The 23,360-nt window shown below is 46.6% G+C and overlaps 2 protein-coding genes across 3 annotated transcripts in view; both read left to right on the top strand.

The window, feature by feature from the left end:
* The window catches only part of CEMIP (cell migration inducing hyaluronidase 1), a 150,356-nt gene that overhangs the window by 39,952 nt on the left and 87,044 nt on the right, over positions 1-23,360 (top strand). The gene's annotated exons all lie outside the window — the stretch shown is intronic.
* LOC142468712 (cell surface hyaluronidase CEMIP2-like) overlaps positions 1-23,360 on the top strand; it is an 89,500-nt gene that overhangs the window by 59,227 nt on the left and 6,913 nt on the right. Inside the window, 1 exon segment of the mRNA XM_075575142.1 lies at positions 22,097-22,305. Coding sequence (XP_075431257.1) covers positions 22,097-22,305 — 209 coding nt within the window.

Below are 23,360 nucleotides of genomic sequence, written 5' to 3'. Positions count from 1 at the left end.
GCACTACCCGGGGGTAATATACATTGTGTGTTACACCCAGCACTACCCGAGGGTAATATACATTGTGTGTTACACCCAGCACTACCGAGGGTAATATACATTGTGTGTTACACCCAGCGCTACCCGAGGTAAATACATTGTGTGTTACACCCAGCACTACCCGAGGGTAATATACATTGTGTGTTACCCCCGAGCACTACCCGAGGGTAATATACATTGTGTTACACCCAGCACTACCCGAGGGTAATATACATTGTGTTACACCAGCACTACCCGAGGGTAATATACATTGTGTGTTACACCCAGCACTACCGAGGGTAATATACATTGTGTTACACCCAGCACTACCCGAGGGTAATATACATTGTGTGTTACACCCAGCACTACCCGAGGGTAATATACATTCGTGTGTTACACCCAGCACTACCCGAGGGTAATATACATTGTGTGTTACACCCAGCACTACCCGAGGGTAATATACATTGTGTTACACCCAGCACTACCCGAGGGTAATATACATTGTGTGTTACACCCAGCACTACCCGAGGGTAATATGCATTGTGTGTTACACCCAGCACTACCCGAGGGTAATATACATTGTGTGTTACATCCAGCACTACCCGAGGGTAATATACATTGTGTGTTACACCCAGCACTACCCGAGGGTAATATACATTGTGTGTTACACCCAGCACTACCCGAGGGTAATATACATTGTGTTACACCCAGCACTACCCGAGGGTAATATACATTGTGTGTTACGCCCAGCACTACCCGAGGGTAATATACATTGTGTGTTACACCCAGCACTACCCGAGGGTAATATACATTGTGTGTTACACCCAGCACTACCCGAGGGTAATATTACATTGTGTGTTACACCCAGCACTACCCGAGGGTAATATACATTGTGTGTTACACCCAGCACTACCCGAGGGTAATATACATTGTGTGTTACACCCAGCACTACCCGAGGGTAATATACATTGTGTTACACCCAGCACTACCCGGGGGTAATATACATTGTGTGTTACACCCAGCACTACCCGAGGGTAATATACATTGTGTTACACCCAGCACTACCGAGGGTAATATACATTGTGTCGTTACACCCAGCACTACCCGAGGGTAATATACATTGTGTGTTACACCCAGCACTACCCGAGGGTAATATACATTGTGTTACACCCAGCACTACCCGAGGGTAATATACATTGTGTGTTACACCCAGCACTACCCGAGGGTAATATACATTGTGTGTTACACCCAGCACTACCCGAGGGGTAATATACATTGTGTGTTACACCCAGCACTACTCGAGGGTAATATACATTGTGTGTTACACCCAGCACTACCCGAGGGTAATATACATTGTGTGTTACACCCAGCACTACCCGAGGGTAATATACATTGTGTGTACACCCAGCACTACCCGAGGGTAATATACATTGTCGTGTTACACCCAGCACTACCCGAGGGTAATATACATTGTGTTACACCCAGCACTACCCGAGGGTAATATACATTGTGTGTTACACCCAGCACTACCCGAGGGTAATATACATTGTGTGTTACACCCAGCACTACCCGAGGGTATATACATTGTGTGTTACACCCAGCACTACCCGAGGGTAATATACATTGTGTGTTACACCCAGCACTACCCGAGGGTAATATACATTGTGTGTTACACCCAGCACTACCCGAGGGTAATATACATTGTGTGTTACACCCAGCACTACCCGAGGGTAATATACATTGTGTGTTACACCCAGCACTACCCGGGGTAATATACATTGTGTGTTACACCCAGCACTACCCGAGGGTAATATACATTGTGTGTTACACCCAGCACTACCCGAGGGTAATATACATTGTGTGTTACACCCAGCACTACCCGAGGGTAATATACATTGTGTGTTACACCCAGCACTACCCGAGGGTAATATACATTGTGTGTTACACCCAGCACTACCCGAGGGTAATATACATTGTGTGTTACACCCAGCACTACCCGAGGGTAATATACATTGTGTGTTACACCCAGCACTACCCGAGGGTAATATACATTGTGTGTTACACCCAGCACTACCCGAGGGTAATATACATTGTGTGTTACACCCAGCACTACCGAGGGTAATATACATTGTGTGTTACACCCAGTACTACCCGAGGGTAATATACATTGTGTGTTACACCCAGCACTACCCGAGGGTAATATACATTGTGTTACGCCCAGCACTACCCGAGGGTTATATACATTGTGTGTTACACCCAGCACTACCCGAGGGTAATATACATTGTGTGTTACACCCAGCACTACCCGAGGGTAATATACATTGTGTGTTACACCCAGCACTACCCGAGGGTAATATACATTGTGTGTTACACCCAGCACTACCCGAGGGTAATATACATTGTGTGTTACACCCAGCACTACCCGAGGGTAATATACATTGTGTGTTACACCAGCACTACCCGAGGGTAATATACATTGTGTGTTACACCCAGCTACTACCCGAGGGTAATATACATTGTGTGTTACACCCAGCACTACCCGAGGGTAATATACATTGTGTGTTACACCCAGCACTACCCGAGGGTAATATACATTGTGTGTTACACCCAGCACTACCCGAGGGTAATATACATTGTGTTACCCCAGCACTACCCGAGGGTAATATACATTGTGTGTTACACCCAGCTCTACCCGAGGGTAATATACATTGTGTGTTACCCCCAGCACTACCCGAGGGTAATATACATTGTGTTACACCCAGCACTACCCGAGGGTAATATACATTGTGTGTTACACCCAGCACTACCCGAGGGTAATATACATTGTGTGTTACACCAGCACTACCCGAGGGTAATATACATTGTGTGTTACACCCAGCACTACCCGAGGGTAATATACATTGTGTGTTACACCCAGCACTACCCGAGGGTAATATACATTGTGTTACACCCAGCACTACCCGAGGGTAATATACATTGTGTGTTACACCCAGCACTACCCGAGGGTAATATACATTGTGTGTTACACCCAGCACTACCCGAGGGTAATATACATTGTGTGTTACGCCCAGCACTACCCGAGGGTAATATACATTGTGTGTTACACCCAGCACTACCCGAGGGTAATATACATTGTGTGTTACACCCAGCACTACCCGAGGGTAATATCCATTGTGTGTTACACCCAGCACTACCCGAGGGTAATATACATTGTGTGTTACACCCAGCACTACCCGAGGGTAATATACATTGTGTTACACCCAGCACTACCCGGGGGTAATATACATTGTGGTTACACCCAGCACTACCCGAGGGTAATATACATTGTGTTACACCCAGCACTACCCGAGGGTAATATACATTGTGTGTTACACCCAGCACTACCCGAGGGTAATATACATTGTGTGTTACACCCAGCACTACCCGAGGGTAATATACATTGTGTTACACCCAGCACTACCCGAGGGTAATATACATTGTGTGTTACACCCAGCACTACCCGAGGGTAATATACATTGTGTGTTACACCCAGCACTACCCGAGGGTAATATACATTGTGTTACACCCAGCACTACCCGAGGGTAATATACATTGTGTTACGCCCAGCACTACCCGGGGGTAATATACATTGTGTGTTACCCCCAGCACTACCCGAGGGTAATATACATTGTGTGTTACACCCAGCACTACCCGAGGGTAATATACATTGTGTGTTACACCCAGCACTACCCGAGGGTAATATACATTGTGTGTTACACCCAGCACTACCCGAGGGTAATATACATTGTGTTACACCCAGCACTACCCGAGGGTAATATACATTGTGTTACACGAAGCACTACCCGAGGGTAATATACATTGTGATACGCCCAGCACTACCCGGGGTAATATACATTGTGTGTTACCCCCAGCACTACCCGAGGGTAATATACATTGTGTGTTACACCCAGCACTACCCGAGGGTAATATACATTGTGTGTTACACCCAGCACTACCCGAGGGTAATATACATTGTGTGTTACACCCAGCACTACCCGAGGGTAATATACATTGTGTTACACCCAGCACTACCCGGGGGTAATATACATTGTGTGTTACACCCAGCACTACCCGAGGGTAATATACATTGTGTTACACCCAGCACTACCCGAGGGTAATATACATTGTGTGTTACACCCAGCACTACCCGAGGGTAATATACATTGTGTGTTACACCCAGCACTACCGAGGGTAATATACATTGTGTTACACCCAGCACTACCCGAGGGTAATATACATTGTGTGTTACACCAGCACTACCCGAGGGTAATATACATTGTGTTACACCAGCACTACCCGAGGGTAATATACATTGTGTGTTACACCCAGCACTACCCGAGGGTAATATACATTGTGTGTTACACCCAGCACTACCCGAGGGTAATATACATTGTGTGTTACACCCAGCACTACCCGAGGGTAATATACATTGTGTGTTACACCCAGCACTTCCCGAGGGTAATATACATTGTGTGTTACACCCAGCACTACCCGAGGGTAATATACATTGTGTGTTACACCCAGCACTACCCGAGGGTAATATACATTGTGTTACACCCAGCACTACCCGGGGTAATATACATTGTGTGTTACACCCAGCACTACCCGAGGGTAATATACATTGTGTTACACCCAGCACTACCCGAGGGTAATATACATTGTGTGTTACACCCAGCACTACCCGAGGGTAATATACATTGTGTTACACCCAGCACTACCCGAGGGTAATATACATTGTGTGTTACACCCAGCACTACCCGAGGGTAATATACATTGTGTTACACCCAGCACTACCCGAGGGTAATATACATTGTGTTACACCCAGCACTACCCGAGGGTAATATACATTGTGTTACACCCAGCACTACCCGGGGGTAATATACATTGTGTGTTACACCCAGCACTACCCGAGGGTAATATACATTGTGTTACACCCAGCACTACCCGAGGGTAATATACATTGTGTGTTACACCCAGCACTACCCGAGGGTAATATACATTGTGTGTTACACCCAGCACTACCCGAGGGTAATATACATTGTGTGTTACACCCAGCACTACCCGAGGGTAATATACATTGTGTTACACCCAGCACTACCCGAGGGTAATATACATTGTGTGTTACACCCAGCACTACCCGAGGGTAATATACATTGTGTGTTACACCCAGCACTACCCGAGGGTAATATTACATTGTGTGTTACACCCAGCACTACCCGAGGGTAATATACATTGTGTGTTACACCCAGCACTACCCGAGGGTAATATACATTGTGTGTTACACCCAGCACTACCCGAGGGTAATATACATTGTGTTACACCCAGCACTACCCGAGGGTAATATACATTGTGTTACGCCCAGCACTACCCGGGGGTAATATACATTGTGTGTTACCCCCAGCACTACCCGAGGGTAATATACATTGTGTGTTACACCCAGCACTACCCGAGGGTAATATACATTGTGTGTTACACCCAGTACTACCCGGGGGTAATATACATTGTGTGTTACACCCAGCACTACCCGAGGGTAATATACATTGTGTGTTACACCCAGCACTACCCGGGGGTAATATACATTGTGTGTTACACCCAGCACTACCCGAGGGTAATATACATTGTGTGTTACACCCAGCACTACCCGAGGGTAATATACATTGTGTTACACCCAGCACTACCCGAGGGTAATATACATTGTGTGTTACACCCAGCACTACCCGAGGGTAATATACATTGTGTGTTACACCCAGCACTTCCCGAGGGTAATATACATTGTGTGTTACACCCAGCACTACCCGAGGGTAATATACATTGTGTGTTACACCCAGCACTACCCGAGGGTAATATACATTGTGTTACACCCAGCACTACCCGGGGGTAATATACATTGTGTGTTACACCCAGCACTACCGAGGGTAATATACATTGTGTTACACCCAGCACTACCCGAGGGTAATATACATTGTGTGTTACACCCAGCACTACCCGAGGGTAATATACATTGTGTTACACCCAGCACTACCCGAGGGTAATATACATTGTGTGTTACACCCAGCACTACCCGAGGGTAATATACATTGTGTTACACCCAGCACTACCCGAGGGTAATATACATTGTGTGTTACACCCAGCACTACCCGAGGGTAATATACATTGTGTGTTACACCAGCACTACCCGAGGGTAATATACATTGTGTTACACCCAGCACTACCCGAGGGTAATATACATTGTGTGTTACGCCCAGCACTACCCGAGGGTAATATACATTGTGTGTTACACCCAGCACTACCCGGGGGTAATATACATTGTGTGTTACACCCAGCACTACCCGAGGGTAATATACATTGTGTGTTACACCCAGCACTACCCGAGGGTAATATACATTGTGTGTTACACCCAGCACTTCCCGAGGGTAATATACATTGTGTGTTACACCCAGCACTACCCGAGGGTAATATACATTGTGTGTTACACCCAGCACTACCCGAGGGTAATATACATTGTGTGTTACACCCAGCACTACCCGAGGGTAATATACATTGTGTGTTACACCCAGCACTACCCGAGGGTAATATACATTGTGTGTTACACCCAGCACTACCCGAGGGTAATATACATTGTGTTACACCCAGCACTACCCGAGGGTAATATACATTGTGTGTTACGCCCAGCACTACCCGAGGGTAATATACATTGTGTGTTACACCCAGCACTACCGGGGGTAATATACATTGTGTGTTACACCCAGCACTACCCGAGGATAATATACATTGTGTGTTACACCCAGCACTACCCGAGGGTAATATACATTGTGTGTTACATCCAGCACTACCCGAGGGTAATATACATTGTGTGTTACACCCAGCACTACCGAGGGTAATATACATTGTGTGTTACACCCAGCACTACCCGAGGGTAATATACATTGTGTGTTACACCCAGCACTACCCGAGGGTAATATACATTGTGTTACACCCAGCACTACCCGAGGGTAATATACATTGTGTTACACCCAGCACTACCCGAGGGTAATATACATTGTGTTACACCCAGCACTACCCGAGGGTAATATACATTGTGTTACACCCAGCACTACCCGAGGGTAATATACATTGTGTTACACCCAGCACTACCCGAGGGTAATATACATTGTGTGTTACATCCAGCACTACCCGAGGGTAATATACATTGTGTTACACCCAGCACTACCGAGGGTAATATACATTGTGTGTTACGCCCAGCACTACCCGAGGGTAATATACATTGTGTGTTACACCCAGCACTACCGAGGGTAATATACATTGTGTGTTACACCCAGCACTACCCGAGGGTAATATACATTGTGTGTTACGCCAGCACTACCCGAGGGTAATATACATTGTGTGTTACACCCAGCACTACCCGAGGGTAATATACATTGTGTTACACCCAGCACTACCCGAGGGTAATATACATTGTGTTACACCCAGCACTACCCGAGGGTAATATACATTGTGTGTTACGCCCAGCACTACCCGAGGGTAATATACATTGTGTGTTACACCCAGCACTACCCGAGGGTAATATACATTGTGTGTTACACCCAGCACTACCCGAGGGTAATATACATTGTGTGTTACACCCAGTACTACCCGGGGTAATATACATTGTGTGTTACACCCAGTACTACCCGGGGGTAATATACATTGTGTGTTACGCCAGCACTACCCGAGGGTAATATACATTGTGTGTTACACCCAGCACTACCCGAGGGTAATATACATTGTGTTACGCCCAGCACTACCCGAGGGTAATATACATTGTGTTACACCCAGCACTACCCGGGGGTAATATACATTGTGTGTTACACCCAGCACTTCCCGAGGGTAATATACATTGTGTGTTACACCAGCACTACCCGAGGGTAATATACATTGTGTGTTACACCCAGCACTACCGAGGGTAATATACATTGTGTGTTACACCCAGCACTACCCGAGGGTAATATACATATTGTGTGTTACACCCAGCACTACCCGAGGGTAATATACATTGTGTGTTACACCCAGCACTACCCGAGGGTAATATACATTGTGTGTTACACCCAGCACTACCCGAGGGTAATATACATTGTGTGTTACACCCAGCACTACCCGAGGGTAATATACATTGTGTGTTACCCCCAGCACTACCCGGGGGATAATATACATTGTGTGTTACACCCAGCACTACCCGAGGGTAATATACATTGTGTTACACCCAGCACTACCCGAGGGTAATATACATTGTGTGTTACACCCAGCACTACCCGAGGGTAATATACATTGTGTGTTACACCCAGCACTACCCGAGGGTAATATACATTGTGTGTTACACCCAGCACTACCCGAGGGTAATATACATTGTGTGTTACACCCAGCACTACCCGAGGGTAATATAGATTGTGTGTTACACCCAGCACTACCCGAGGGTAATATACATTGTGTGTTACACCCAGTACTACCCGGGGGTAATATACATTGTGTGTTACACCCAGTACTACCCGGGGGTAATATACATTGTGTGTTACGCCCAGCACTACCCGAGGGTAATATACATTGTGTGTTACACCCAGCACTACCCGAGGGTAATATACATTGTGTGTTACACCCAGCACTACCCGAGGGTAATATACATTGTGTGTTACACCCAGCACTACCCGAGGGTAATATACATTGTGTTACACCCAGCACTACCCGGGGGTAATATACATTGTGTGTTACACCCAGCACTACCCGAGGGTAATATACACTGTGTGTTACACCCAGCACTACCCGAGGGTAATATACATTGTGTTACACCCAGCACTACCCGAGGGTAATATACATTGTGTGTTACACCCAGCACTACCCGAGGGTAATATACATTGTGTGTTACGCCCAGCACTACCCGAGGGTAATATACATTGTGTTACGCCCAGCACTACCCGAGGGTAATATACATTGTGTGTTACACCCAGCACTACCCGAGGGTAATATACATTGTGTGTTACACCCAGCACTACCCGAGGGTAATATACATTGTGTGTTACACCCAGCACTACCCGAGGGTAATATACATTGTGTTACACCCAGCACTACCCGAGGGTAATATACATTGTGTGTTACACCCAGCACTACCCGAGGGTAATATACATTGTGTGTTACACCCAGCACTACCCGAGGGTAATATACATTGTGTGTTACCCCCAGCACTACCCGAGGGTAATATACATTGTGTTACACCCAGCACTACCCGAGGGTAATATACATTGTGTGTTACACCCAGCACTACCCGAGGGTAATATACATTGTGTGTTACACCCAGCACTACCCGAGGGTAATATACATTGTGTTACGCCCAGCACTACTCGAGGGTAATATACATTGTGTTACACCCAGTACTACCCGGGGGTAATATACATTGTGTGTTACACCCAGCACTACCCGAGGGTAATATACATTGTGTGTTACACCCAGCACTACCCGAGGGTAATATACATTGTGTGTTACACCCAGCACTACCCGAGGGTAATATACATTGTGTGTTACACCCAGCACTACCCGAGGGTAATATACATTGTGTTACGCTCGGCACTACCCGAGGGTAATATACATTGTGTGTTACACCCAGCACTACCCGAGGGTAATATACATTGTGTTACGCTCGGCACTACCCGAGGGTAATATACATTGTGTGTTACACCCAGCACTACCCGAGGGTAATATACATTGTGTGTTACACCCAGCACTACCCGAGGGTAATATACATTGTGTTACGCTCGGCACTACCCGAGGGTAATATACATTGTGTGTTACACCCAGCACTACCCGAGGGTAATATACATTGTGTGTTACACCCAGCACTACCCGAGGGTAATATACATTGTGTGTTACACCCAGCACTACCTGAGGGTAATATACATTGTGTGTTACACCCAGCTCTACCCGAGGGTAATATACATTGTGTTACGCTCGGCACTACCCGAGGGTAATATACATTGTGTGTTACACCCAGCACTACCCGAGGGTAATATACATTGTGTGTTACACCCAGCACTACCCGAGGGTAATATACATTGTGTGTTACACCCAGCACTACCTGAGGGTAATATACATTGTGTGTTACACCCAGCACTACCCGGGGGTAATATACATTGTGTGTTACCCCCAGCACTACCCGAGGGTAATATACATTGTGTGTTACACCCAGCACTACCCGAGGGTAATATACATTGTGTGTTACACCCAGCACTACCCGAGGGTAATATACATTGTGTGTTACACCCAGCACTACCCGAGGGTAATATACATTGTGTGTTACCCCCAGCACTACCCGAGGGTAATATACATTGTGTGTTACACCCAGCACTACCCGAGGGTAATATACATTGTGTGTTACACCCAGCGCTACCCGAGGGTAATATACATTGTGTGTTACACCCAGCACTACCCGAGGGTAATATACATTGTGTGTTACACCCAGCGCTACCCGAGGGTAATATACATTGTGTGTTACACCCAGCACTACCCGAGGGTAATATACATTGTGTGTTACACCCAGCACTACCCGAGGGTAATATACATTGTGTTACGCCCAGCACTACCCGAGGGTAATATACATTGTGTGTTACACCCAGCACTACCCGAGGGTAATATACATTGTGTGTTACACCCAGCGCTACCCGAGGGTAATATACATTGTGTGTTACACCCAGCACTACCCGAGGGTAATATACATTGTGTGTTACACCCAGCACTACCCGAGGGTAATATACATTGTGTGTTACACCCAGCGCTACCCGAGGGTAATATACATTGTGTGTTACACCCAGCACTACCCGAGGGTAATATACATTGTGTATTACACCCAGCACTACCCGAGGGTAATATACATTGTGTGTTACACCCAGCACTACCCGAGGGTAATATACATTGTGTGTTACACCCAGCGCTACCCGAGGGTAATATACATTGTGTGTTACACCCAGCACTACCCGAGGGTAATATACATTGTGTGTTACACCCAGCGCTACCCGAGGGTAATATACATTGTGTGTTACACCCAGCACTACCCGAGGGTAATATACATTGTGTGTTACACCCAGCACTACCCGAGGGTAATATACATTGTGTTACACCCAGCACTACCCGAGGGTAATATACATTGTGTGTTACACCCAGCACTACCCGAGGGTAATATACATTGTGTGTTACCCCAAGCACTACCCGAGGGTAATATACATTGTGTGTTACACCCAGCACTACCCGAGGGTAATATACATTGTGTGTTACACCCAGCACTACCCGAGGGTAATATACATTGTGTGTTACGCCCAGCACTACCCGAGGGTAATATACATTGTGTGTTACCCCCAGCACTACCCGAGGGTAATATACATTGTGTGTTACACCCAGCACTACCCGAGGGTAATATACATTGTGTGTTACACCCAGCGCTACCCGAGGGTAATATACATTGTGTGTTACACCCAGCACTACCCGAGGGTAATATACATTGTGTGTTACACCCAGCACTACCCGAGGGTAATATACATTGTGTGTTACACCCAGCACTACCCGAGGGTAATATACATTGTGTTACACCCAGCACTACCCGAGGGTAATATACATTGCATGTTACACTCAGCACTACCCGAGGGTAATATACATTGTGTGTTACACCCAGCACTACCCGAGGGTAATATACATTGTGTTACACCCAGCACTACCCGAGGGTAATATACATTGTGTGTTACACCCAGCACTACCCGAGGGTAATATACATTGTGTGTTACCCCCAGCACTACCCGAGGGTAATATACATTGTGTGTTACCCCCAGCACTACCCGAGGGTAATATACATTGTGTGTTACGCCCAGCACTACCCGAGGGTAATATACATTGTGTGTTACCCCCAGCACTACCCGAGGGTAATATACATTGTGTGTTACACCCAGCACTACCCGAGGGTAATATACATTGCATGTTACACTCAGCACTACCCGAGGGTAATATACATTGTGTGTTACACCCAGCACTACCCGAGGGTAATATACATTGTGTTACACCCAGCACTACCCGAGGGTAATATACATTGTGTGTTACACCCAGCACTACCCGAGGGTAATATACATTGTGTGTTACCCCCAGCACTACCCGAGGGTAATATACATTGTGTGTTACACCCAGCACTACCCGAGGGTAATATACATTGTGTGTTACCCCCAGCACTACCCGAGGGTAATATACATTGTGTGTTACACCCAGCATTACCCGAGGGTAATATACATTGTGTGTTACACCCAGCGCTACCCGAGGGTAATATACATTGTGTGTTACACCCAGCACTACCCGAGGGTAATATACATTGTGTGTTACACCCAGCACTCCCCGAGGGTAATATACATTGTGTGTTACACCCAGCACTACCCGAGGGTAATATACATTGTGTGTTACATCCAGCACTACCCGAGGGTAATATACATTGTGTGTTACACCCAGCACTACCCGAGGGTAATATACATTGTGTTACACCCAGCACTACCCGAGGGTAAGATACATTGTGTGTTACACCCAGCACTACCCGAGGGTAATATACATTGTGTGTTACACCCAGCACTACCCGAGGGTAATATACATTGTGTGTTACACCCAGCACTACCCGAGGGTAATATACATTGTGTGTTACACCCAGCATTACCCGAGGGTAATATACATTGTGTGTAACACCCAGCACTACCCGAGGGTAATATACATTGTGTTACGCCCAGCACTACCCGGGGGTAATATACATTGTGTGTTACCCCAAGCACTACCCGAGGGTAATATACATTGTGTGTTACACCCAGCACTACCCGAGGGTAATATACATTGTGTGTTACACCCAGCACTACCCGAGGGTAATATACATTGTGTTACGCTCAGCACTACCCGGGGGTAATATACATTGTGTGTTACACCCAGCGCTACCCGGGGGTAATATACATTGTGTGTTACACCCAGCACTACCCGAGGGTAATATACATTGTGTGTTACACCCAGCACTACCCGAGGGTAATATACATTGTGTTACGCTCAGCACTACCCGGGGGTAATATACATTGTGTGTTACACCCAGCGCTACCCGGGGGTAATATACATTGTGTGTAACACCCAGCACTACCCGAGGGTAATATACATTGTGTTACGCCCAGCACTACCCGGGGGTAATATACATTGTGTGTTACCCCAAGCACTACCCGAGGGTAATATACATTGTGTGTTACACCCAGCACTACCCGAGGGTAATATACATTGTGTGTTACACCCAGCACTACCCGAGGGTAATATACATTGTGTTACGCTCAGCACTACCCGGGGGTAATATACATTGTGTGTTACACCCAGCGCTACCCGGGGGTAATATACAGTGTGTGTTACACCCAGCACTACCCGAGGGTAATATACATTGTGTGTTACGCCCAGCACTACCCGAGGGTAATATACATTGTGTGTTACACCCAGCACTACCCGAGGGTAATATACATCGTGTGTTACACCCAGCACTACCCGAGGGTAATATACATTGTGTGTTACACCCAGCACTACCCGAGGGTAATATACATTGTGTTACACCCAGCACTACCCGAGGGTAATATACATTGTGTGTTACACCCAGCACTACCCGAGGGTAATATACATTGTGTGTTACACCCAGCACTACCCGAGGGTAATATACATCGTGTGTTACACCCAGCACTACCCGAGGGTAATATACATTGTGTGTTACACCCAGCACTACCCGAGGGTAATATACATTGTGTTACACCCAGCACTACCCGAGGGTAATATACATTGTGTTACACCCAGCACTACCCGAGGGTAATATACATTGTGTGTTACGCCCAGCACTACCCGAGGGTAATATACATTGTGTGTTACACCCAGCACTACCCGAGGATAATATACATTGTGTGTTACCCCCAGCACTACCCGAGGGTAATATACATTGTGTGTTACACCCAGCACTACCCGAGGGTAATATACATTGTGTGTTACACCCAGCACTACCCGGGGGTAATATACATTGTGTGTTACACCCAGCACTACCCGAGGGTAATATACATTGTGTTACACCCAGCACTACCCGAGGGTAATATACATTGTGTGTTACACCCAGCACTACCCGAGGGTAATATACATTGTGTGTTACACCCAGCACTACCCGAGGGTAATATACATTGTGTGTTACCCCCAGCACTACCCGAGGGTAATATACATTGTGTGTTACACCCAGCACTACCCGAGGGTAATATACATTGTGTGTTACACCCAGCACTACCCGAGGGTAATATACATTGTGTGTTACACCCAGCACTACCCGAGGGTAATATACATTGTGTGTTACACCCAGCACTACCCGAGGGTAATATACATTGTGTTACACCCAGCACTACCCGAGGGTAATATACATTGTGTGTTACACCCAGCACTACCCGAGGGTAATATACATTGTGTGTTACGCCCAGCACTACCCGAGGGTAATATACATTGTGTGTTACATCCAGCACTACCCGAGGGTAATATACATTGTGTTACACCCAGCACTACCCGAGGGTAATATACATTGTGTTACACCCAGCACTACCCGAGGGTAATATACATTGTGTGTTACACCCAGCACTTCCCGAGGGTAATATACATTGTGTGTTACACCCAGCACTACCCGAGGGTAATATACATTGTGTTACACCCAGCACTACCCGAGGGTAATATACATTGTGTTACACCCAGCACTACCCGAGGGTAATATACATTGTGTGTTACACCCAGCACTACCCGAGGGTAATATACATTGTGTGTTACACCCAGCACTACCCGAGGGTAATATACATTGTGTGTTACACCCAGCACTACCCGAGGGTAATATACATTGTGTGTTACACCCAGCACTACCCGAGGGTAATATACATTGTGTGTTACACCCAGTACTACCCGGGGGTAATATACATTGTGTGTTACACCCAGCACTACCCGAGGGTAATATACATTGTGTGTTACACCCAGTACTACCCGGGGGTAATATACATTGTGTGTTACACCCAGTACTACCCGGGGGTAATATACATTGTGTTACGCCCAGCACTACCCGAGGGTAATATACATTGTGTGTTACACCCAGCACTACCCGAGGGTAATATACATTGTGTGTTACACCCAGCACTACCCGAGGGTAATATACATTGTGTTACACCCAGCACTACCCGAGGGTAATATACATTGTGTTACACCCAGCACTACCCGAGGGTAATATACATTGTGTGTTACACCCAGCACTACCCGAGGGTAATATACATTGTGTGTTACACCCAGCACTGCCCGAGGGTAATATACATTGTGTGTTACACCCAGCACTACCCGAGGGTAATATACATTGTGTGTTACACCCAGCACTACCCGAGGGTAATATACATTGTGTGTTACACCCAGCACTACCCGAGGGTAATATACATTGTGTGTTACACCCAGCACTACCCGAGGGTAATATACATTGTGTTACCCCCAGCACTACCCGAGGGTAATATACATTGTGTTACACCCAGCACTACCCGAGGGTAATATACATTGTGTTACACCCAGCACTACCCGAGGGTAATATACATTGTGTGTTACACCCAGCACTACCCGAGGGTAATATACATTGTGTGTTACACCCAGCACTACCCGAGGGTAATATACATAATGTTACCCCCAGCACTACCCGAGGGTAATATACATTGTGTGTTACACCCAGCACTACCCGAGGGTAATATACATTGTGTGTTACACCCAGCACTACCCGAGGGTAATATACATTGTGTGTTACACCCAGCACTACCCGAGGGTAATATACATTGTGTGTTACACCCAGCACTACCCGAGGGTAATATACATTGTGTTACACCCAGCACTACCCGGGGGTAATATACATTGTGTGTTACACCCAGCACTACCCGAGGGTAATATACATTGTGTTACACCCAGCACTACCCGGGGGTAATATACATTGTGTGTTACACCCAGCACTACCCGAGGGTAATATACATTGTGTGTTACACCCAGCACTACCCGAGGGTAATATACATTGTGTTACACTCAGCACTACCCGAGGGTAATATACATTGTGTGTTACACCCAGCACTACCCGAGGGTAATATACATTGTGTGTTACACCCAGCACTACCCGAGGGTAATATACATTGTGTGTTACACCCAGCACTACCCGAGGGTAATATACATTGTGTGTTACACCCAGCACTACCCGAGGGTAATATACATTGTGTGTTACACCCAGCACTACCCGAGGGTAATATACATTGTGTGTTACACCCAGCACTACCCGAGGGTAATATACATTGTGTGTTACACCCAGCACTACCCGAGGGTAATATACATTGTGTTACACCCAGCACTACCCGAGGGTAATATACATTGTGTGTTACACCCAGCACTACCCGAGGGTAATATACATTGTGTGTTACACCCAGCACTACCCGAGGGTAATATACATTGTGTGTTACACCCAGCACTACCCGAGGGTAATATACATTGTGTGTTACACCCAGCACTACCCGAGGGTAATATACATTGTGTGTTACACCCAGCACTACCCGAGGGTAATATACATTGTGTGTTACACCCAGCACTACCCGAGGGTAATATACATTGTGTGTTACACCCAGCACTACCCGAGGGTAATATACATTGTGTGTTACACCCAGCACTACCCGAGGGTAATATACATTGTGTTACACCCAGCACTACCCGAGGGTAATATACATTGTGTGTTACACCCAGCACTACCCGAGGGTAATATACATTGTGTGTTACACCCAGCACTACCCGAGGGTAATATACATTGTGTGTTACACCCAGCACTACCCGAGGGTAATATACATTGTGTGTTACACCCAGCACTACCCGAGGGTAATATACATTGTGTGTTACACCCAGCACTACCCGAGGGTAATATACATTGTGTGTTACGCCCAGCACTACCCGAGGGTAATATACATTGTGTGTTACACCCAGCACTACCCGAGGGTAATATACATCGTGTGTTACACCCAGCACTACCCGAGGGTAATATACATTGTGTTACACCCAGCACTACCCGAGGGTAATATACATTGTGTTACACCCAGCACTACCCGAGGGTAATATACATTGTGTGTTACACCCAGCACTACCCGAGGGTAATATACATTGTGTTACGCCCAGCTCTACCCGAGGGTAATATACATTGTGTTACCCCCAGCACTACCCGAGGGTAATATACATTGTGTTTTACACCCAGCTGTACCCGAGGGTAATATACATTGTGTGTTACACCCAGCTCTACCCGAGGGTAATATACATTGTGTGTTACACCCAGCACTACCCGAGGGTAATATACATTGTGTGTTACACCCAGCACTACCCGAGGGTAATATACATTGTGTGTTACACCCAGCACTACCCGAGGGTAATATACATTGTGTGTTACACCCAGCACTACCCGAGGGTAATATACATTGTGTGTTACACCCAGCACTACCCGAGGGTAATATACATTGTGTGTTACCCCCAGCACTACCCGAGGGTAATATACATTGTGTTACACCCAGCACTACCCGAGGGTAATATACATTGTGTGTTACACCCAGCACTACCCGAGGGTAATATACATTGTGTTACACCCAGCACTACCCGAGGGTAATATACATTGTGTGTTACGCCCAGCACTACCCGAGGGTAATATACATTGTGTGTTACGCCCAGCACTACCCGAGGGTAATATACATTGTGTGTTACACCCAGCACTACCCGAGGGTAATATACATTGTGTGTTACACCCAGCACTACCCGAGGGTAATATACATTGTGTGTTACACCCAGCACTACCCGAGGGTAATATACATTGTGTTACGCCCAGCTCTACCCGGGGGTAATATACATTGTGTGTTACACCCAGCACTACCCGAGGGTAATATACATTGTGTGTTACCCCCAGCACTACCCGAGGGTAATATACATTGTGTGTTACACCCAGCACTACCCGAGGGTAATATACATTGTGTGTTACACCCAGCACTACCCGAGGGTAATATACATTGTGTGTTACACCCAGCTCTACCTGAGGGTAATATACATTGTGTTACCCCCAGCACTACCCGAGGGTAATATACATTGTGTGTTACACCCAGCACTACCCGAGGGTAATATACATTGTGTTACACCCAGCACTACCCGAGGGTAATATACATTGTGTGTTACACCCAGCACTACCCGAGGGTAATATACATTGTGTGTTACCCCCAGCACTACCCGAGGGTAATATACATTGTGTGTTACGCCCAGCACTACCCGAGGGTAATATACATTGTGTGTTACCCCCAGCACTACCCGAGGGTAATATACATTGTGTGTTACCCCCAGCACTACCCGAGGGTAATATACATTGTGTGTTACCCCCAGCACTACCCGAGGGTAATATACATTGTGTGTTACCCCCAGCACTACCCGAGGGTAATATACATTGTGTTACCCCCAGCACTACCCGAGGGTAATATACATTGTGTGTTACACCCAGCACTACCCGAGGGTAATATACATTGTGTGTTACCCCCAGCACTACCCGAGGGTAATATACATATTGTGTTACACCCAGCACTACCCGAGGGTAATATACATTGTGTGTTACACCCAGCACTACCCGAGGGTAATATACATTGTGTTACCCCCAGCACTTCCCGAGGGTAATATACATTGTGTTACACCCAGCACTACCCGAGGGTAATATACATTGTGTGTTACCCCCAGCACTACCCGAGGGTAATATACATTGTGTGTTACCCCCAGCACTACCCGAGGGTAATATACATTGTGTGTTACCCCCAGCACTACCCGAGGGTAATATACATTGTGTGTTACCCCCAGCACTACCCGAGGGTAATATACATTGTGTTACCCCCAGCACTACCCGAGGGTAATATACATTGTGTGTTACACCCAGCACTACCCGAGGGTAATATACATTGTGTGTTACCCCCAGCACTACCCGAGGGTAATATACATTGTGTGTTACACCCAGCACTACCCGAGGGTAATATACATTGTGTGTTACACCCAGCTCTACCCGAGGGTAATATACATTGTGTTACCCCCAGCACTACCCGAGGGTAATATACATTGTGTGTTACACCCAGCACTACCCGAGGGTAATATACATTGTGTTACACCCAGCACTACCCGAGGGTAATATACATTGTGTGTTACACCCAGCACTACCCGAGGGTAATATACATTGTGTGTTACACCCAGCTGTTCACCTATAATTTGCATTTACACACATGTTAAAAAATATTTTTAGAAGCTATTCCCACATTATAACCTTCTTTTTTATTATTATTATTATTTTTAATCCCATTGCTGCCAGAGGGGCCCACAATGCACTGCAGCAAAGGGATTGACGTGAATAGTTTATGGATCTTCGGAAGTTATTATTTAAACTGCAATATTTCCCCAATCAGATCATTCACCGTTTCATGAATAAACCCATAAAATCGCACTTACCAGAACGCCCTCCTACTGTCTCTGTACGTTCTTCCTACCAACCAATTAAATTGTAAGCTCTTCGGAGCAGGGACTCCTTTTCCTAAATGTTACTTTTATGTGTATAGATTGATATAGATAGATATAGATAGAGATAGATATATGTTACCCCCTTCCCCCATGTCTAGGGACACTACATGTGGTGCGTTACCCGAGTGGCTCACAGGAGGCCTGATCCTCCGCCGCTGGGAGCCTGGGGTGATCGTATCTAGTTGATGACAGTGCCTCCACCTGGAAGGGATCCAAGCACAGATGGATTACCCCTTCCCAGGAACACACAGTACAGAATAAATATACACACACGGTGATATAACAACTTATCTTTACTGATAACATATAACTTCTTACTATAACAGTATATCCCTCGTAACACAATACCATAAGACCCCCGCACAATATACCCCCACCACAATGCCACACCCGGTGGAATCCCCCAAAGTACTGAGGTGCCCTGGGCACCTAGCCACCCGGTGTCCAGAGTCCAGCCCACCCAAGGTGTGTGTGGTAGCGCTACCCACAGTGTGTGTATGGCCGTTGGTGCACGTAGATGAGGATACCTTCCCGGGCACTCCAGTACCCGGGTACTGCTGAATGAAACAAGGATCCGTCTTGTTCAACGAAGACGTCCGCCTCTGCACGGGGTGAACTCCCGCTGGAGTATATCACCTTTAAGAGTCTCTCAGTAGATGTTGGTCTGGTCCCAGACTACAGGCCTTGCGCTCCGCGTGGCGTCCTTCACCGGCGTACTGACACTATTGCTACTATAGTGGAATGTCCCTATCTCAGGGCCTTCACTGTAGCAGCCACAATCTGTAGGGGTCAGGGTCTAACTGGGGCCTGCGGGGTAATTCTAGGCCTAGTCCGGGAGCCACTGATACCCGGACACTACCTGTCCCTGCAGCTAGCTCCCTGTCTCCGGCTGGCGTGGTGTGCTGAGAGTGCCAAATGTACCCACCTGGCTGGCCGTGCTTCTGGGAGCCCTATTGGCTGTTCGCGCCCATGTGATAGCAGCCGCTGGGGACTGTAGTCCCTGTGCGGAGCCTATACCTGTAATGGCTGCTGCTCGTGATACACTGCATATGCGCGGCTAATTAAAGATGGTGGTGCCCTTATCGGCGTCCTGCCGTGGAGCTCCAGTGACTTACTGAAGCTCCCACCGCAGCGCCCTGCACCGGAGCGTCTCCGCAACCACCCCCGCCTCCAGGGCATAGAGGTAAGGGGAACCTGGATATATATATATATAAATATATATATATATCCATGGCTGGTCCAGGCTATACTTTCTGCCTCCTGTCACGTAAGTACTAATAGCTACAGGCAGTGTCGGGCTATCCTGTGGGGTTTACACCCCTCTCATGCTGCCTCTCTGAGTGACAGGGGTGGAGGTGCCGTGAACTGGGTCTGTGTACAGCCAATCAGGATGCAGACCTTGTGCCCTCCCCCTCTGTGCCTTTAGGAGGAAGTATTCTAAATTATAGTTAGTTGAGGTCTCCCCCTCCTGGGGTAGAGACATGCAGTTCAGCTCTCCCTCTCCTGGGGCTGACTGCAGTCAAAGATCTGCGTAGAGCACAAGGCCTCAAGACTGCAAGAAGGCCGGTACTATCCAGAGGTCTGGGACCTATCCTAAAACCCTGTGCATACGCTGTAATAACAACTGCAGTGACTGACTCAATAAAGAATCCTGTTTTATACACCTCTGCCTAAGTTACAGTCTATTGGGTAGAGGTATGAGAGAAGATTGTCATGGTGGGGGCTGTCTCCAGTACACCTGGAGCCTGCTGTGACAGGAGGCGCTGACACCATGAGAAGAGCCTGAAGGATCACCAAAAGCCTGTCCTGTTTCCCCTTACCATCGCAGACTGATCTCTCCTGAACCCTCACAGGTAACAAGCACCATAATACCTGTAGCTTTAGCAAGATCTCCCAGAGGAAGGGGGGGGCGTGCGAATCAGCGATATATATATATATATATATATATATATATATATATATATATATATAGTTAGTTAGTTAGTTAGTTAAGTTTTGATGGGTAAAAAAAGTGACAAAAACCCTCCACAGTAAAGCATATAGCAAATGGAAATATTACTGTATGCTCATTTGCATGTCTTAGACAGGTTTGCAGCCCGGCCTTTCACCATTATCACCCAGCATACAGTATGTATATAGTCTCTATCTCTAGCTCTAGCTCTATCTCCTGCTCTCTGTGTAAACACTTCTCTCTGCCTGAACTTTCTCTCGGCAAATTACGGAAAGGGCAGTAAAAGGATTTTTTTTTATTGTTTTTCATTATTTAAGTTGGAACAGCCTCACTGGTTCTGCACGGCCGCTGAACTGTTCTTTAGGAGAAAGTATTAAAAGGAAATATTTATGGAAGCCACATGTTACGGCTGGCCTAGCGTTACCATGCCTGCTCTTCTCTCTGCAGCTCTATATCCAGTCCAGACGCCCCGAGAACCTAACGCTAGTGGTTGCCCGGGCAACATACCCCTTGCATCCCTTGAGGCTTGTGGGTGTGAATAGAGGAGCGTTATACCAGCAGTACCAGCCAGCGGTGATGCTGCAGCAATCCTACACAATCCAATGGGATGGCCAGGCTCCCAAAGAAGTCATCCTGTACCCAATCAATTTCAACAGGTACAAACTACTTAACGCAACTACTTTCATTAGTTAAAACCAGGTCATGATATAGACGCTCTATACGTTTTTATTTCTGTTTTGCTGATACGCGTTTGTTTTTGGTTTTTTACAAACATTTTGAGCTTTGAACATTTTTCGCAAGTTTGCTGTTTTTTTTGTTCGCTTAAATTAAATTATTTCTGCCAAACTTTGTCTTTAACCTTCCATACAAACTTTTACGTTCATATTTGTAACCCCTGAACCTGTCTACCCTTAATTATTATTCTTATTTATAAAGCAGCCTGTTCCACAGTGCAGTACAAGGGAGGTGCAGGACGGTAACCAGAATAAGAAACGGATTAACATTGATTTGTGCGCGATCACAGGTCAGGAGGTTCCTGCTCCACAGAGCTTGCAATCTAAGAAATGGGGAGGGAAAGAAAAACACCAAAGAATCAGTGGGGAGAGAGGGCTGGTGTTCTGAGGCTGCTTAGGGCAGGCAGTGTAGGGGTTAATAAGGAAGCTATCTCTTTCAGAGTTGCAGATGCTGAAATAATGTCGTTTGTATGCTCCCAGAGGTGGCTGCATGAAGGATTTAGAACAGTTCTTAAAGATAGTACTATGCAACCCTGAAATCAGCAAAGCAGAACTAACCTTCTGATAGAAGAGCAAAGTAGTTTGACATGTTATAATAAGGCTCTGTTAGAGTAGTGGTGCTAAAGGCTACAGGCATAATAGTCCCATAGCGTTTTGGGTCGTTGGACCCTTCATCAGACTGGAAAATGGTGCATAAGTGTTGGTAACTGAAAGGTGCTCTATATGCAGCAAGGTATTACTGGTGCCACGTGCTCAGCATGTCTGTCTCACTGGGTCCTTACACCAACTAACGTCCTCTGGAGCCACCAACAGGTCCGGGCTTAAGGATATCCCTGCTTCTGCACAGGTGGCTCAGTCAACAACTGACTGAGCCACTGATTGAGACACCTGTGCTGAAGCAGAGATATCCCTAATACCTGTTGATGGCCCTTGAGGTCTGGAGTTGGCCACTCCTGCCTTACACCATATGTGTGGTT

Source organism: Ascaphus truei, chromosome 18 (assembly GCF_040206685.1).
Source record: "Ascaphus truei isolate aAscTru1 chromosome 18, aAscTru1.hap1, whole genome shotgun sequence".
NCBI lineage: Eukaryota > Metazoa > Chordata > Amphibia > Anura > Ascaphidae > Ascaphus > Ascaphus truei.
Note: the sequence above shows the minus strand (reverse complement) of the source record. Positions and strands in the feature narration are given on the sequence as shown.